The sequence below is a fragment of the Pygocentrus nattereri genome, chromosome 5, assembly GCF_015220715.1.
Source record: "Pygocentrus nattereri isolate fPygNat1 chromosome 5, fPygNat1.pri, whole genome shotgun sequence".
NCBI lineage: Eukaryota > Metazoa > Chordata > Actinopteri > Characiformes > Serrasalmidae > Pygocentrus > Pygocentrus nattereri.
The window spans coordinates 42,374,206-42,392,084 of record NC_051215.1 but is presented as its reverse complement, the minus strand read 5'-3'; the positions used below and the strand labels follow the sequence as shown (position 1 = coordinate 42,392,084).

The 17,879-nt window shown below is 38.4% G+C and overlaps 1 protein-coding gene across 7 annotated transcripts in view; it reads right to left on the bottom strand.

Annotated features, from left to right (window-relative positions):
• The window catches only part of map4k5 (mitogen-activated protein kinase kinase kinase kinase 5), a 40,486-nt gene that overhangs the window by 8,301 nt on the left and 14,306 nt on the right, over positions 1–17,879 (bottom strand). For 3 of the 7 annotated variants that reach the window (XM_037538611.1, XM_017696624.1, XM_037538610.1), the window contains exons 5-29: positions 17,023–17,087; positions 15,765–15,820; positions 14,833–14,880; positions 14,211–14,253; positions 13,991–14,063; positions 13,263–13,394; positions 12,989–13,051; positions 12,754–12,835; positions 12,312–12,428; positions 11,932–12,010; positions 11,277–11,345; positions 7,640–7,698; positions 7,373–7,440; positions 6,581–6,625; positions 6,358–6,400; positions 5,394–5,601; positions 4,627–4,650; positions 4,335–4,420; positions 3,935–3,976; positions 3,625–3,709; positions 3,435–3,514; positions 2,983–3,043; positions 1,630–1,632; positions 1,264–1,378; positions 377–435 (exon numbers count right to left, since the gene is read on the bottom strand). In XM_037538611.1, the coding sequence (XP_037394508.1) occupies positions 377–435; positions 1,264–1,378; positions 1,630–1,632; positions 2,983–3,043; positions 3,435–3,514; positions 3,625–3,709; positions 3,935–3,976; positions 4,335–4,420; positions 4,627–4,650; positions 5,394–5,601; positions 6,358–6,400; positions 6,581–6,625; positions 7,373–7,440; positions 7,640–7,698; positions 11,277–11,345; positions 11,932–12,010; positions 12,312–12,428; positions 12,754–12,835; positions 12,989–13,051; positions 13,263–13,394; positions 13,991–14,063; positions 14,211–14,253; positions 14,833–14,880; positions 15,765–15,820; positions 17,023–17,087 (1,805 nt within the window). The remainder of the gene's footprint in view (positions 1–376; positions 436–1,263; positions 1,379–1,629; positions 1,633–2,982; positions 3,044–3,434; positions 3,515–3,624; positions 3,710–3,934; positions 3,977–4,334; positions 4,421–4,626; positions 4,651–5,393; positions 5,602–6,357; positions 6,401–6,580; positions 6,626–7,372; positions 7,441–7,639; positions 7,699–11,276; positions 11,346–11,931; positions 12,011–12,311; positions 12,429–12,753; positions 12,836–12,988; positions 13,052–13,262; positions 13,395–13,990; positions 14,064–14,210; positions 14,254–14,832; positions 14,881–15,764; positions 15,821–17,022; positions 17,088–17,879) is intronic. The other 4 variants (XM_037538612.1, XM_037538613.1, XM_037538614.1 and 1 more) reach the window with 4 other exon arrangements.

Below are 17,879 nucleotides of genomic sequence, written 5' to 3'. Positions count from 1 at the left end.
CAGCTACCTTTTCTGATGTGCATGCTGAATATAATGTGCCAGACTGCCAATTAGTCAATGGTTGTGATCTCAGAAACATACATACACAGGGCATCTGATTGATTCTGATTGGTCTAGTTCGTCTAAAGACAGCTCAAAAAACTGCAGTTCTTGCAATTTAAATATTGCACTCTATCAGATTGTGACTTCGCTATAAAAATTATTAACTATTTTAGCCCCATTTCATAGTGACTTTCTTGAATAAGCAAATAATCATGCAGGCACTGGCAAAAGCTACAATTTGGTCTAAATGCTTCTGAATCGGTTTTTGAATCTGAAGTTTGAATCTGTGCATGTGTGTGTGCTTGGAAGATGTCGGAGAAAATGTTTGTCTCACCAATGCAGCACTTGTGGCAGCCCTTTGTGTCAGGGATTTTGGTGGTCAGGGCAAATCTCCTATTGAGAACAAAACATTAGCAACCCATTAGTTTCTATACAACAACCTGTATCTTGAATGTATATAAATATGTCTGTCTGTCTGAATGTGTGAATGAGAAGCACCATGTTACAGAAATGCTGAGTGTCCTAGCAGTGGGCCTTCATGGAAAAGGCATATGTTTACATGCAAATAGTTTGTGTGTGCTTTGGAGATACTATACAAAGCTGACATCATTGATTAGTGGTGTTAACGTTGGGTTCAACTTAAGGTAGCTGTAAGTTGAGCTTAAAGTATCTCTGGGTTCAACCCAGGGCTACAGAAGGCTTAATGACACCAGTGGGTTAATGTATTTAGACAGTTGCAAAGGAAGAGGAAAAGAGAAAATGAGTGTGGGGCTGTCTGGGAGTAAAGTACGGTACCATGCAAAAGGCACAGATCAGCATTTACTTGTTTTCCAGTCAAAACAGCTTTTAAGTACAAATTATTTTTTTCCATCAGGTGAAAAAAGCTATAAACACATTTAATAGGACATATGCAAGGCAGCTCAGGTGTGTTTGTTGGTAGGGGTAGTTGCTTGTGTGAATATAAAGTGTCTCGTTGAAGGATAATATGTCAGGATGGAAGAGTTAAACTGGCAGAAGTATTCACTATGGTAGTGGACACATTAAACACTGACACTTCATAAACTTAGTGCTGGATGCTCTTGTGTTTTTTTTTTTGTAAAATATATGGGACATATGTCTGAAATTATTTCCTGATGCTGAAAAATTAACTTGTAGGCTACTTAATGGCCATTTTGATAAGAAATTAAATAAAAGGTTTCATAAGTGTGTGCGTGTGTGTACCTGGGCAGTATCTTGTCAGGAAATCTGTGTGTTTGAAACTGTGCAGCAAGTCCAGGTTTTTTCAGTTGCTCGAACAGTCCAATAAGGTTGTGAGAATACAGCTGAAAGGTTTTACCTGATACAGAACAACATGTGTTACAAAGACTGTAAGATGAACAGGAACTTTTGCAGAGGGGGAGCTGAAGCAGATGATTCAGTTGCATATAGTGACTTTTCTCATTCAGCAACAAAGACAGCAAGTTAAGATATGCACAGTGAGGCACATTTACAATTTAAACAGGGATATATAGAAGAAAAGTACAGAAAGGAAAAGATGACACCAGATGAGCATGAATGTAAGTGCAGGTGCGTGTAACAGTGTTTTACCTTCTGATTATGGTGATTACACATTAGAGGAGTCAGCAGGGAGTGAGATCAGCCATGATCAGAGAAGTGAAGACAGAAAGAGAGAGCAATTGGGAGGGAGAAAAAGTAATCATGTAGCTACTGCACACAAACATTCAATACAAGACAGGAGCAAGAAGCGTGTACAATATTACAATTTGTAGAGTCTGACAGCACGTGTGTCCATCCAAGATTAGAAAACCAAGTTCAATTCTACATGAAAAACACTGCTGGGGCAAAAACCCTACTGTCAGTTTCCAAACCTTTACTGTAGGTCTAGGGTAGGTTCTACAGGTACCTTCCTGGTTCAGAAAAGGCCTCGTCTTTTGGATGCACATTTATATAGCAAATAACTTATTTTTCATTTTTTCTCCTGCTGAAGATGAGCATAAACTATGGCATGATTCCATGATTTTAAATATTCACAAAATACTTTAAGCCTTTGAACATGTTTTGTTTCTTCACTTTCAACATCCATTTGCAAAAATGTCTACAGTTATAACAAGGAAGGCATATTTTGAAACGTTCTTCGGTTTCGATAAGCGACTACCATTATTCGGTGATTAGCCATTAAATGGCAAACCTTAAAATCAAGGATGCGTCAAAATATCATCGTCTTGCAGATGTCTACTTTCAATGTTACATTGTTGTAGTACTAACATGTGCTAACATTCCCTCGCAAAGTGGTATAGGGCACATCTAAGTCGACTGTGAGCTTCATTTTTTATTTATCAAAGTTGACTGGCAGAAAAGTAGCAACTGAAGCCCAGCATGTGCTTCTCTATGCTAGGCTCAAACAAATGTCAGCTAAAGCCAATTACAACAGACATGCACACAGCTCAAAATGACCCTATCCGGAACTGGTAAACTGTAAATACTTCAAATGTGATCACTTTCTGCACTCCCAGAATTGTGTGTAAAATGTGTAAGGCTACTTTGAAAGCTGTTCAGGGAATGCTGTAGGGAGGGCTGTTTTTCAGCAAAAAAGTGTGCTTGTAGTTCTGAAGCAAGTAGTTATTAGTACTTCTTTACTTGTATTTTGCATGAAAGCAAAACAAGCACTTCACTGTTTGCTTACAGGAGAGGTTAGTTAGGAAAAAAGGGCTCCCAGCATGTCCAGTCAGAGACACACCATCATAATTTATCACTTTCATATAGCCAGATTTAATCAAATATTAAAATTGTATGTCAATATTGTCCAGCCTTAACAAAATACATGAGAGAGACATACAAGCACACACACCAAACAATAACACATCTTAAATGTAAGAGAAACATCTCCTTCACACACACACGGTAGGTTAACAATGTACTTGCCATATTTGAGACACTTACCTGATAATGACATCAGGTTATTATTTATGACGTAGAGCCAGGTACATCTCCGTGGAAACAACTGAAACACAATCACATGTACACAGACCACACACAAACAGACACTTAATACTGAACTAGAATTTGACTAACAAACACTCTGCAAAAGCAGTTTCAAGCAGGACCTTAAAAAATAAGCAAACACTCAAAACTTTTTATATGCCTCATCAGCTCAGGCCAGCCTTACAGAACTCTCTGTAGCAAAAAGATTAAGAAACAACTTTCTCTCTCACACAGAAATGCAGATTGGGATGCTCTGTACAATACACAAAATGGGAGTAAGAGTTTCTTGACATTCCCACTTCCACAATAACAAGGCTTACATATGTGCTTACATACACAAATACCTCCTGTTCTCAATATAACCTTTATAATGGATGAAAACAAAAGGTAAAACGTCAGTAATGTTGTACCTGCTCCATGGTGGCTTCATGTAACTCATTCAGGTTCAGAGTGTAGATACCATCCTCCGTCCCAAAGATCAAGTACTGATCTAAAACACGAATAAACATTCCAGGTTTAGGCAGTCAACATTTTGCATACCCAGGGAAAAAAAAACAAAAAACACCACACTTTGGCAAGATAACTCTTTGGGGTAGTTACCCTTAGTATCTGGGTGGATCCATGAAGTGGCACAGTTAATTTTGAGAGGACATCCATCAAACACTTTAGAGAAGCATGCTCCCATCTACACGCACATACAGACACAACTTCTCACAAATCAGGCTGAGGCCAACAGAACAGTGCTCAATATCACAGAGATTGTACACATCATTTATAAATCCAACCTTATTATTATTGCATTTCCTATATTTCTAAGAAACTGTGTATTAAATTACATGTTCAACATTGTGGGAAGATTGCCCTGATCCTAATAATGTGCAACACTAGAAAAAAGCAAGTGAACACTCACCAGGACTTTAGGTGTAGGTGGCAGGCCATTTATTGCAGGCTTCTATGAGAAAGCAACAAACAAATTTAGCATAATACTGAGTCTAGTGATACACATTTTATGTTTACATTTAAAGGAACTAAAGCAGAAACAAATTCTATTTCAGGACACTATTTTGAGCACCAGCCTTTATTGTAGAGGCTTTGGCTAAACAATTCTTTAAAAACATTACTTTTAATTTTACCAGCATAAACTTGTGTTAGTGTGACATTTTGCCCCATGCTATTTCTCCAGTTGTTGTCTTGCTCAATCTTGACCCTTCTCTTTCTCACACAGCTCTTTCTCTACTTTCCCCATTTGGATATTATGACTCAAACGCATTCACTCCCTCTGTCATATGCTCAAACACCCACACACTTACAGGGAACTCTTTTCTTTCTTTTCTCTGTGGACGGCTGGGTGGTGATTTAGGACCGTCCCCATTTACAGCATCCTCAGAGTCTTCTTCTACACACACACACACACACACACACACACACAGAGAGAGAGAGAGCGAGAGAGAGAGAGAGAGAGAGAGAGAGAGAGAGAGAGAGAGAACGAACAACATGAAGGCAGGATCAGATGAACAAAATATAAATCTTTTGAGTCTAGTACCAGGAACCTGACTCATAAGCTGAGGGACACCAGAAACCATCCTGGTCCTGCAGTCTTACCTCGGGGTTTGGATACAAGAGGAGCTTGAAGAAAGACAGACAGGCAAACAAAAGGAGAAAGAATGTTTAGAAGAAGAGAGATACAAAGTCCTGAGTCCCAGAAACAGGAGATAATTCAAGTTCTCAACAAAGATGAAAAACAGAAACAGCAGAGATAGAACACTGACAAAGCAGCAAGCGAGAGCTTGGATTAGTGAGTAAAGATCAAATCTTCTAAAATAAATAAATAAAACACTGAAAGATTCCCCCAGCTTTAAACCCCTTAAAGTGATAGTTTAGTGTAAAATCTACAAAATGGGCAAAAGTAAACTTTACAACTAAAACAGTAAAAGCCATTTTAAATTCTGAATTTTGTTCATACTTTTGTCCAGGTTTACAGGCAACAGCATGTCATAGAGTGTCTCTCTGAGACTAAACAACACAGCATGGTTTAAGACAAGTGGTTGTTATTGGACATGCCTTTGGCATAGCACTAACTGATGTGTATAAGCTTCCATAACATGTTAGCAACAACTAAACTTTGACCCAAAATGTCTTGATTGACTGGTCATATTTGAGCAAAGGGAAAACTCGAAACAACTGATTTTTCACTGAACTATCAATTAATTGGGGTCCTGAAGAAAAATAGCTGCTTTGTTCATTCAGATATTATAGATCAAGGAAAAAATAACAGGGTCCTGCTTTCTTAATAAACCATAGTGCCAAGACAACCTTAACTAGTCTGGCACTCTGACAAAGAGTAACAATATATGCATGTACACAAGTACCGTTTTCTATGGCATGTGAGAGCAATCCAGGGCTGCTCACACTGGCAGAGAGGTAATCAGGCTGTGTGTGTTCGGCCCTACTGCCTCTTTCCGGTGTGCTCTGTCTGCGTGGCCCCAGTCCTGGCCCATTGTCTGAGCCAGGGAACCGCTTAATTGTTGAAGATCCTTCGTTCAAGCCCAGCTCATCAGATGCACTGTTCAGACGTGGCTAAAGGGTGAAAAGCACAGTGCATATTTAGCAGTGTCTCATGCACAAGCACAAACACATTAGGCATAACTTATACATGTGAGGAATATTAAATGGAGGCTGTACTTTAGCCTGACTGGCTCTCAGTGAGAGTCATTTACACTCTGCAAAAAGGTGTTTTATTACAGACACCAAGGAGAAGGAGATCTAAGCAATATAGGTAATAAAGATGATTGAGATAACTAGAGGACCAATTACATTTTAAACAACATGTTAAATAATATTTATTAAATGTTGTAAATTTTCAAAACAATACTTCATGGTTTTCCAAAAGGTGTCTAAAGCAGACATCCAGAGATTATCCACTATAACGATGGAAAACATGTTTTTATCGTGTAAAAGACGTAGACTCTACATCGGAACTCCCACCCAGCAGACTAAAGTTTCTCCATTAGCACACAAGCCCATTTTACCATTTAGAGAAAGATACACCATAAAACTTAATAGGATCTGACAAACACATGTTTGCAGTAAAAGCTGTCAAAACCAGAGGTAGAATATTTTGCACCAACAGGCATTGAGTTTCTCAGTATTATTCATGCAATTTCCATTAAATAACTTTATTAGATCTGTGAAGCCTGAATAAAAGCATTCTACTTGAACCTGATTGACTACATAAAATATGTTACATTTTATCTGGTCTTCGTTTGTCTCCTTTTCTACATGTTTTGTCCACACACACAGAACCAAGCTCACATGCAATCATTCCAAGCTTACCTTGGGAGGCAGAGGTGGGGGCACTCCATGTTTCAGGGTAGATCTGAAAGAGAAAGTTTATAACAAAGTGTGAATGTGTCAGAGGACTGGTATGTTCAGTAAGTACCCGTATATGAAAGACGAACAATTGAAATACTTAAAGCATATATGCAAGACTAATCAAGCACAAAGGAAGGTGCAATCATTCATTACAGATCAAAAGGTACTGCACTGAAAAACGTACATCTCCACATCCTCAAAGGCATCTTCCAGTGGAGCCATATGTCCCCTGCAGAGCAGACAGAGGGGTTGAGAAATGAGAAAGACACACAGACAGGGAGGGAGAGAACCTATTTGGTAATCACGTTCAGTAAGGTTCCCTCCCCGATCTGACGGGTTATGTGAAATTTTAAAGCTGGAATGGAACAAATTGAATTTATTTAAAAAAGAAAAAAGGAGGGAGAGAAAAAGGTACACCCAGAATAATGTACCAAGAGGGTGCACAGTGTGCGCACTCACACTCACACTCACACACACACACACACACACACACACACACACACAGCTAAAACTAAAGAACCAGACAAATATGTTTCATGATCCTGCACCATCTCTCCACTTAAACATGAAGGAAGGGACATGGGTACAATGACGTACACATACACACGCTGCATGCTTTACCGTATGAATAACTCCTCCTCTACGCTTTTCAAGAGGCTTCTTCAGTGGAGAAACAACAGGTGCAATGGAATTTGGGGGATGGCAACACAAACACAGGAAAAGAAGAAAAAAAGACAGACACAGTCAAAAGCAAAAGGGAGTGAGAGCAGAGAGGAGGTCAGAGAGACCAAAGCAAGTGACTCAGGCACACAAATGTGACCGGTTAGCCAATGCTGAAGGGCAGAATACATGCACAGAACCAGTGATTTACCAGAGAGAGGTTTTAAGAGAGAATGAAAAGGGACTGTTGGTATGTTAAGTGGCAGGCGGATGCCACCTTGTTTAAGGTCTCCATCTCAACTGTTTCTGCAGTTACCTGCTGGAGATTCCTCCCTCAGCAAAAGGGCTCCACTGGGAGGAGAAATCGCTCTCTTTGGTCACATCCTGTGCAGAGTAACATCATATTGCAGCTTCATTAATGCACTCACAGGAAATCACACGTTATAGTGCATATTACTGGTTGAGTTCAGGCAAATCAGCATCGGTTTTATGAATGACACATTAAAGAAGTAAAATACTCTTGTTTTCCAGGGTGTTTGTGAGATGAGAATTATTAGATATTATAAGACATGCATGCATTTACCATTTCTGAGTGTGCTTCTGTCTCCTTCCTGAGTGGAGCCTCAAACTGCAGCTTATCAACTGCAAATCAAATCAGATAAGAGAACCACTTATGCACATAAACTAAAACACTGTTCAATAAATCTTATTTGTAGCTACTAAATTAACACCACTTGCACTGTAAGCTTACTAGATATTAGCCTGGGATGACAAATGGAGCATACTGGTTTAATGACACACCATTACATTGCTTTTCAGTTTCAGACTTTATTTTTTTTACAATATACTTAGCAGATCATGAGCATTATATCAATGATATACCACTCATAAAATAGAGCTGTCCTTATTGCCACATGCTTTGTTTTCAGGTTTTTTTTCCCCTAAATTAATGATATCCAAGACCCGACTGGCACAAAAATGCATGCCATGTACCAGGTGCTTCAATTTGGCCTGAAAGAACAGTTTACAAATCCTTAAAGAAAATTGTTTCCTTTCTGAAATGTAGTTTTTGTCTAGATAGTCTTGACAGCAGTGTGGTGTCATTTTACAAGAAGAAAACAGAACAGTCTAATCAAAAGAAGACCAAAGTATGTCAGGTTCACAAGACAATCTTAATACAGAAAAACAAAATTCATGAAACATGGGTTAATTATCTTTATAAATGCAAAGTAGCAATGCAATGTACCACAAATACAATGACATATTTGGAAAATATCAATACTGTTCAGCACCATCAGGAATGCAGCTGACAACAAAGTGGTGTATTCTCTCTTTTTTGTATTAGAGTTAAATTATTTTAGGACAGGGCCACTGTCCACAGAAATAACCACAATTTAGTAAATTGACTCTTTGAAATGTAAAGTTTGGAAAAGCAGGTTCTCTGGGTGGCTTTGCAGCAACGAGATACCAGAGTACTGCTGTGCAAATGTTCATTGCTGTCAAATCAGAAAATACACTTTTTTTTTATTCACTTATGTTATAGACATCTACTCTGCACTCCTACAGGAAGCTGCTTCAAGCATAATTTGACTGTTTTTATTTTGGCAATACCAGCATAGTGGTTAATACTCTTGAGGACTGAGGGATTGCCCCATCTAACCTCTAAATCTTCTTCCCTTCTAAAGCATCCATGACATGCACAATCACACCACAAGGGGGAGGCAGGAGCTCAGCATTTATCTTTGTTGAGTAACCAGAAGAGAGTCAACATGCTCAGTGACAGATCACACACGCGCAAGTCAAGTGCGTCAAACACTTTGTACATAGCCATTTAGGGTTAGAGTCACATCATGACCACACTCACTGACACCCATATGTTCTGAGCAAATGGACAGAAGATAAAAATAAGAAGATAGCTTTCTTGTCGCAGACAAGATACAGTCTAAATATCAACTGCACAATTTACAATTCAAATCTGTGTGCCTGTGACTGTTTACTCTTGGCTGGACAGATGTAGACTGTGTGCAGGCCTGTCTGTATATTAGGTTAACCAACCTTGGCAGAGAAATTTCAGCAAATTTCACTCTCTTAAGGTGATCTCAAAGGATTTCAGAAAGAATTTTATGTGTAATTTTTAAAACATTTTTTCTGTTTAGGATACATGAATAGTTGGTAGCAGTTAAAAGTTCTTCGCATGAAAGGTCTGCTTTACCACACATACTTGGCCAATTGAGTGTGAATGCATGTGTGTTCGTCTGTTTCTATATGTGTGTGCATTTGCAGTGACAATTCAGCTTTGCTTGTGTCTGTGAGGATGTGAGAAAGAAACCACAGTTATAAAGCAGAAGAGGTTTTACAGAAGAGTTCCAGTTAACTATTTTTAAGACTCTGCTATAGAACTTACTTTTTAATGAATCTCTCTATAAAAAAAAAAAAAAAAAAAATCAGCTCAAGCATCTTCAAACAATTCCTAAAGTGTATTTCAAACAAGAAACTGAAAAGCCTCATGTCACACAACATGCCCACAGATAGTAACATGCATAAACAGCATATTGAGAAAAGGACTACTTGCCAAGCATAGACCATCACAGTTCACTACTGGCCTTTCATACACATGCTAACACTCAGACATACAGAACACAGACACTAGGAACTTGAGATGTAAATAATTAACTGATTAACCACTAACTGACAAACAATTGTTAGACCAATACTAAAAAGTATTCTCTAAAAAAAACTTCTTTTTAGAGAATAAACAGTTCCTATTTGAATAGGCTGATATCATGCAAGTTGAGGAATGTTTTTGAATAGTCTGCTATTTAGTGTACTTAATTAAGTGTGCAGCTAAAAATAGTGGTGTTCCAAACCACTTTAAGAGGTCGACAGCACACTGACAACAGCGTACCAAACCAAAAGAGCATATCCACAAGCGATAAGAGACGACTATTGCGTTTTTTTTTTTATCTCTGAAGAAAAAAAAAAAAAGAAAGAAAAAAAAACGCACAGCGGTGTGAGGAAATCACACACGGATGTGCAAAACTATCGAGAAATGTGACAAGAGATCTATTGAGGCAGACTGAACCAAAGCTATCACTTTTATTTGGGGAAGTAATGAGCAGTGAAAAGAAGATTATAACTTTAGAATAATAAACTTTCAGTAGTACATCATTATATACTGCAGTAATTTCAACATTTCTTTTATTTTTTGGTCATTAAACTGTGAAAAGATTATAGTTGTCAGCCCCTTAGGGTAATCAAACTGAGTTCGGACATAGGATTAATACAGTTTGGAGCTGTTTTCTTTATAGACACTCTTGTCTGGCTCAACCCATCAGTGAACTGCATTCTAGGATTTACACAAAGAACATTTCATATTTCTGTAAATGAGTAAATGATTGTATGTATATCAATTATTTTACAATTGGAACTAAAGAGAATGACTCTTTACCCTAGTTCAGCAAACAGCTCCTCTGTCTCAGCAGTCCACTGCTTATACAGCACGCATACGTCACGTCTTTCCCTTTTTTTATCCCTGCTTGCTGTCTGAGTATTTATATGAATCACATGTACAATTACATCACTGACCATGTTACAGTACAGTACTTGTCAATGTTTTTGAGTTTAAATATATCTGAAAATATTGGAAGGCTTCCGTTCACTCCAAAGCTTGATCAGCAGGTTAAAGATTGACTTCTCACATTATGAGAAGTCATCACCCACACCATCAATTGCTTCTGACCAAGTGGACATGGAAAATCACTTCAAACTGTGAAGATCTGATATTTCACAGTGTTTCGACAACAGTTTACAATGGCGTCAAATAAAGTACAGTCAATAAACTTTTACATCTTTAGGTTCTTGTTCATAAGTGATATCTTGATGGGTTACATCCTTGATTTTTGGTTTGCTGGTTGCTAGTTGAGTACACACTTTCGTGTGTGTATATCAAGCATTTTACAATGGCTTTGAACATTGCTCAGCCAGTCAGCTTTTCGATCTGGAAGTTTCTGTTTTACAATTTCATTTTATGGGCCTTGGTTTTAGGTTTGTTGGTTAGCAATTAATCGCTGACTAACGATTGAACAGCTTTCAGCCAAAAGAATTTTGAAGGGAAAAAAAAAAGTCCTACTAGGAATGCAGAGATTCTCTCCATCCAGCTATCTTTATGGGGCACAGCCACAGACACACACAACTACTCCTTTACTTTAAACTACTCTGACCTGGCTTTCTCTTGCACTGAGAGTTGCAAAGAATGAGGGGGGTTTCAGTCAAGTCCATACCATTTGCAGCTACAGGATAAAATCATACACATACACACTGTCAATATGAATACAGAAAAGTACCAAGAATAAAATTAACAGAAAGCATTCAAAACTTCTTCGTACACACAAATTCATTAGCGAAATGAAACCCTGTGCGAAGTGGTGCCTTACTCATTACCCAAACCACTCCTAGCCAGTGCTTATGCCTTCCTGGGACATCAGTGTGAGCTCTATTAAGCTGGATTTGTGTTTACTTCCATACTAATATTTGTAATTTTTGTGTGTACACTCTGAACACGCAAGTAGAGACTGAAAACAAATTGAAAAAGCAGAACAATCTATAGTGTACAACCAGACTAACCAAACTCACACAACAAAGCACAAACTATGGGTTGATAGCTATGTGGCACAAATTTACATTTCCAATATCTTGCTGGTTGTTATAGAATGCCAACACCCCCCAAACCACCACTTTAGAATAAATCCCCTGATTTGTGAGTGCTTATACAACCATAAAGGCCACAGAGAAATGTTTGTTAAGTAATGCTAAGTAAGCATAGCTGTGACCAAATGAGCCGAAGCATAATTTGGCCGTTGGTTGGTGCTCACTTACAGTTGATCTCTGAGCGAGTTCTCTCAGCCCGAGCGTTCTTATTGTGGGTTGATCGGATGGTGTGGCGCTCAGCCAGGGGCTGGACAGTGAGACAAAGACAGCGAGAAAGAAAGGCTACAGTTAATACAATACTACATTGCTGACTGCATACATGCACTGGAGCAGTGTTTCAGTGTGTGAATGTGAGTGAACAATTGCTTGACAGTGTGAAACATCTGTAAGGCACTGCACATGCAGACAGAAGTAATGGACCCTAGGCACACAGAGACATCACTGCCTGTAACCAGACACTGAACATGGACAGAACAAAGCAGCATGGAGTCACAGAATTTCTATACATCTTGACACTTTCAACATTTTAAATGTGCACACTGCGTTACCTCAAGATCGTCCTCGTCTCCCTCAGTGTAGTGAGGATGGTTGTCTGGGTTGTTCATTTTATCCAGCAGTTCCACTGCAAGTTTACGTGTCAAACCTGTCTGAGCTACAAACATATGCTATACACATACACAAGGACAAACACACATACAAAAGAGGTGAATGAAAACCAGAAACTGAAAACAATGCTTAAAATAAGTTCTGCACAGCATTTCACAGAACTGCAAATAAAGTACAGAAACCAGTGTAATTTTAGTTACATGATTCAGAATGTGTCAATTCCTACTGTAACATATCAGGTAGAAGTTTTTTTTTAAGAGGTTACAAGCCAATATCTATTCAACTGATTATCTCCAGTAAAGACAGCAACAGCAAAAGTAAGAGAGCAGACACATGCAGCTGAGTTTAAGAATAAAAAATAAAAAACAAAAAAAGTGCTTGTACCGTGAGCAGTTTTTCTGCTGTGGGTCTTTTCTTCGGGTTCTTGGTAAGAGCAACTTTAATAAAGTTTTGGAAGGCTGTAGACCTACAAACAAAGGCAGAATAAAGAGAAGGTGGCAGGGTGAGTGAAAACAAGAATCTGGGAAACAAAGCTGCAAACTAATTAAGGAATTAATACATCCTGTTGCCAACAAATGCACATACAATATGTATTACACTTCTACAGATACACACTCACCATTTAATCTTGTCCTTTAATTTGGGTGGCTGGAAGCTGCTTTTGGACATTAAGAACAAAGCCCTTCAAAAGCACAAGGGCACAAGGAGAGGCAGCATGGGTGTGCGCGCGCGCACACACACACACACACACACACACACACACACACACACACACACACACAAATTAGTGTGATAAATTGTCACATTTAACATTTAAAGCAAATACATGCATAATATATTTTCTGTGCATTATATCAAGTGTAACTAGGGACATTGTGTGTGTTTTTGAGTACCTCATTGGGTGCAAGTCAAACATGGGTGGCTGTAATTCAGCAAGCTCTATTGCTGTAATTCCTACAGCCCAGATGTCACACAACTGATTGTAACCTCCATTCTTCTCTACTGCTGCCACTTCAGGCGCCATCCTGCAGAAGAAAGAAAAAATTAGAACCCCAGACACCAGAAAACAAAAGCCCAAAATACTTTTAAGTATGGAAAAGCAACACAAGATACAAGCAGCATAAACCAATGATGAAATACAGTCTCGCAAGGTAGTCCTTACAGGTTTTGAGAACTGCCAACTGCCAATAACTATCTTATGTTGAAAGACTCTGTACAGAAATGACAATTGCTTGCTCCTGGCATGCTTCTATTTCCCATCTGACTGATTAAACCAGTGCACAGAATCACTAGAGAAGAGAGATAGAGAAGCTACTGAGAGCTGTGATAATTTTAGTCAATGATTGCATGAAGCTTAATCAGTTCTCTGTTTTAATATGCAGACACACACACTTTTTTTTTCCTATCGTAAGAAAGGAAAAAAAAAAACCCACACACATCTCTTCCGCAAGGCACACCTCACATTTGCTGCCACTGATAATTTATTTTTAAAGGATGCCTGGAACACAATATTTTCCCCCAATATACATTAGTTATGATAAGCTGTTAACTAATTTTTTGAATGACCAGGTGACTAGTTAAAAGAAGCAGTCACACAACCATCACACATTAGCACACTTACCAGTAGGGGGTGCCAATGAATGATTTTCTCTTGGCGATGGTGGCTGTTATTTTTGCCGCTACCCCAAAGTCAGCTGACAAATAAGAACAGTGTTGGTTTAGATCGCTTATCAGTCACACAACATATAGATAATGCACAGAAACACTGAACAAACTCAAATCTTTGCTTGAAAAATGTTATTTACTTCTTTTCTTCGGCAAACACATATACAATCTCTCACCTAGTTTGACATCTCCGTTGTCAGTGAGCAAAATATTCGCCCCCTACATACAGCACAAGGAAGAAAAGCGGTTAAGAATAGGAAGACTCTGGAGAGACTGCATCGCAGTGTTTGTTTTGCTTTTATTTTAACTGCGAAAATAGACAATTCATTCACAGAGTCCCAGGATATGTTGAGTTAAATTCCATTTGCTGACCCTGATGCATCAAAAACAAATAGTAATCTAAACAATAACCTGCAACAGCGGGGCACATAATAAGTGGTCAACAGTCTCTATGTACATACCAATGTGTACTGTACTACTCAGTGATAAATGAATAAAAGGACAGTTAAACAAATAATTTTACTTCATTAAAGTTCTGAGCATTCTGAGTACACACAAAACACACACACACACATTAAAGAAATGCTATTTAATCTCATCACAGGTATTTAGACTATAAGAAAGCTGCTATTTCCATGAAAAGCATTTTTAACTGGGGTCATGTACATCTGTATTTGAATGACAGCTTGCTAACGAAGAAGAGGAAGCAGGAAAATGTCACAGTTCTGATAATACACCCGTATGTGCATGCCTGCATAAACACACACACACACACACACACAGCAGTGAAAACTCTACCTTGATATCTCTGTGCATCTTTCCTTTAGAGTGGAGATAACCCAGACCCTAAAAAAATGCATAAAACAGTGAATGGAGATCATCGGAGCCAAATCTAGCATTGTAGGCACTAGATGCAAGACTGACATTTTCAAACAAACATATCTTCACGCAAACGACTGTGACCATGCTCATGTTGTTAAAAGATCAGTCATTCATTATGCCAAGTTAACTAGTGCCATATAGTTCACCAAAGCTGGCTGAGAATGGAATGATGTGTACATTCAATTCAGTACCACAGTAAAGAAAAGGTGGTTTGATTTGTCTTATTACAAAGGATTTATTCAATTTTAATTCATTTTACTAAATTAACTAAAGGTCTTGGCCAAATACAAAGCCAAAGTTCAAGACACACCAGGGGAAAGTGTTATTCATGTTGTTGAATAAACATGCTAAACCATGTTATTATAAGGTTATAAAGAATATAAATGGTCATTAATAATCAAATCTGCTCAGAACTGCACTAAAATTATTACAGTATGTACACTGGGTTACAGTATGTGCCTACAGTAAGATCCTATAGCAGCATCCTCAACAACAGAGAACAGTTGGTCATCCATAGCAATGAATTTTAATATTTTTGCACAATGTTTGTGATTACTTTTTATTTATCCACCTTCACCTGCTGCCTCTCAAACTGTTTGAACACATCAGTGCTGACTGCCATAGTAGACCAAAGGGAACACACTCCACCCCCTTGCAGAAATGTTTCAATGGCTAGAGTTTCAGTGCCAACCTATTTTTTGTTTATTTTTAAAAGATTTTATTGAGCATGTCGACTGCAATAACTATAATAAACACCAAAGAGTATAACCAAATAATCTCCATTATCATATCATATACTTTTAGCTTCAGTAAAAGGGGAAGCAAGTTATTTGAGTCTCAGATCTTACCTGTAATGTCTCTCTGCACACATACGCAATCTGAAGTTCAGACAGAGGACCTGTAACTGCACATACACACAGCCACACAGACACACAGTTAAATAAGGGTAAAAATTCACAGCTGATTCTAGGATATTGTGGGATACAGCTGATAAACTATTTTTGAACAGGGTTTCATAATATGAAATGAATAGACACTGATGTTACAATGACCACATAGAAACTAACATTTTGTACAGTATTAGAAGTCTTATTTATTAACATCACCTTTACTGAAGACTGATTTGTTCAATTTCAAGATTAAATTCCAAATCCAAGATATTGGATTGGGCTTGTGTGGACCCTCCGGTCCTTTTTGGCTTCCATTGCATTGCTCACATGAAAGATGTCGCTTTTTAGTAGAGAAAACAAGTCACACTCATCACTCCAACTCTTTGAACTAACAGCTTCCTGCTATACCTGCTTTACCTTCTACATATTTATGTGACATGACATGATTTCCTCTTTTGAAAATAAGCTCGACTCCTGCTCATGTTTCACATGACTAGCTGTTTGTCATTCACATGGTGCTTTAATGTGCACAAAGATCACACCTTAAGTGTCTAAACGTGGGTTAGAAAGAAAGTTGTTTACTGCTTAACTAGTTTCACAACAGCAGTTCTCCATTTATTAGGATTTGTGAAGCTGAAACATATATGTATTTATAACCCTGTATTTATATTAACCCTGTATACCCTTTCATGAGACAGGTGCCTAAAGTTGTAAGGTGTAAGCTATCATGATGGCTCTACTAGCATTGTGTTTGTGCTTAGGGAACCTAAAACTATGTAGTTTATCACACACCTGGCAGAAGTGTTATCCATTCCTTATCCTGGATTACTTTTACTAAACATTTATTAAAATAAGACATCACAGCACATAAGCATTTTTTTACTGTTAGAAAGTTCATCTACATCAGAACAGTGAAGGCCAGTACTGCAACCACAACTAACAAAGGATATTTTGTGAAGCCCCTTAGCCAAAATACCTGACAGAATGCATGTGTTAATTAATAACCGCTCCTTGTGAGTAAAACAGGAGTATTAGTGTAAGGAAGACTAAAATATGCAATGCAGGGCTAGTACCGGAAAACAGGTAAGCACGAATCTTTTGACATAATGACAGACCATATAGACTTAGGTGCAACATTAAACTACTTTGTAAAATATATACAAATAGAAAAAAAATACCAGTAAAAAAAGTAGTAGTAGTTTGAGAACCACAGTACCATGGTAGATGTCCTGCAGAGAGCCTCCTCCACAGTATTCCATACAGATCCACAACTTCTCTCGACTGAAATGAGACAGAACAGAATTTAGATGTTTTTGCTCCGAATTTCCCTTTGCTTGCCACATTTTAAATGAATTCATTTACAACCCCAATTCCAATAAAGTTGGGACGTTCCGTAAAACATAAATGAAAACAGAATACGATGATTTGCAAATCCTTTTCAACCTATATTCAATTGAATACACTACAAAGACAAGATATTTAATGTTCAAATGGATAAACTTCATATTCACTCATTTTGAATTTGATGCCTGAAACACATTCCAAAGGAGTTGGGACAGGGGCATGTTTACCACTGTGTTACATCACCTTTCCTTTTAACAGCACTCAATAAGCGTTTGGGAACTGAGGACACTAATTGTTGAAGCTTTGTAGGTGGAATTCTTTCCCATTCTTGCTTGATGTACAACTTCAGTTGCTCAACAGTCCGGGGTCTCCATTGTCGTATTTTGCGCTTCATAATGCGCCACACATTTTCAATGGGAGACAGGTCTGGACTGCAGGCAGGCCAATCTAGTACCCACACTCTTTTACTGCGAAGCCACGCTGTTGTAACACGTGCAGAATGTGGCTTGGCATTGTCTTGCTGAAATAAGCAGGGACGTCCCTGAAAAAGACGTTGCTTGGATGGCAGCACATGTTGCTCCAAAACCTGTATGTACCTTTCAGCATTAATGGTGCCTTCACAGATGTGCAAGTTATCCATGCCATGGGCACTAACACACCCCCATACCATCAGAGATGCTGGCTTTCGAACTTTGCGCTGATAACAACCTGGACAGTCCTTTTCCTCTT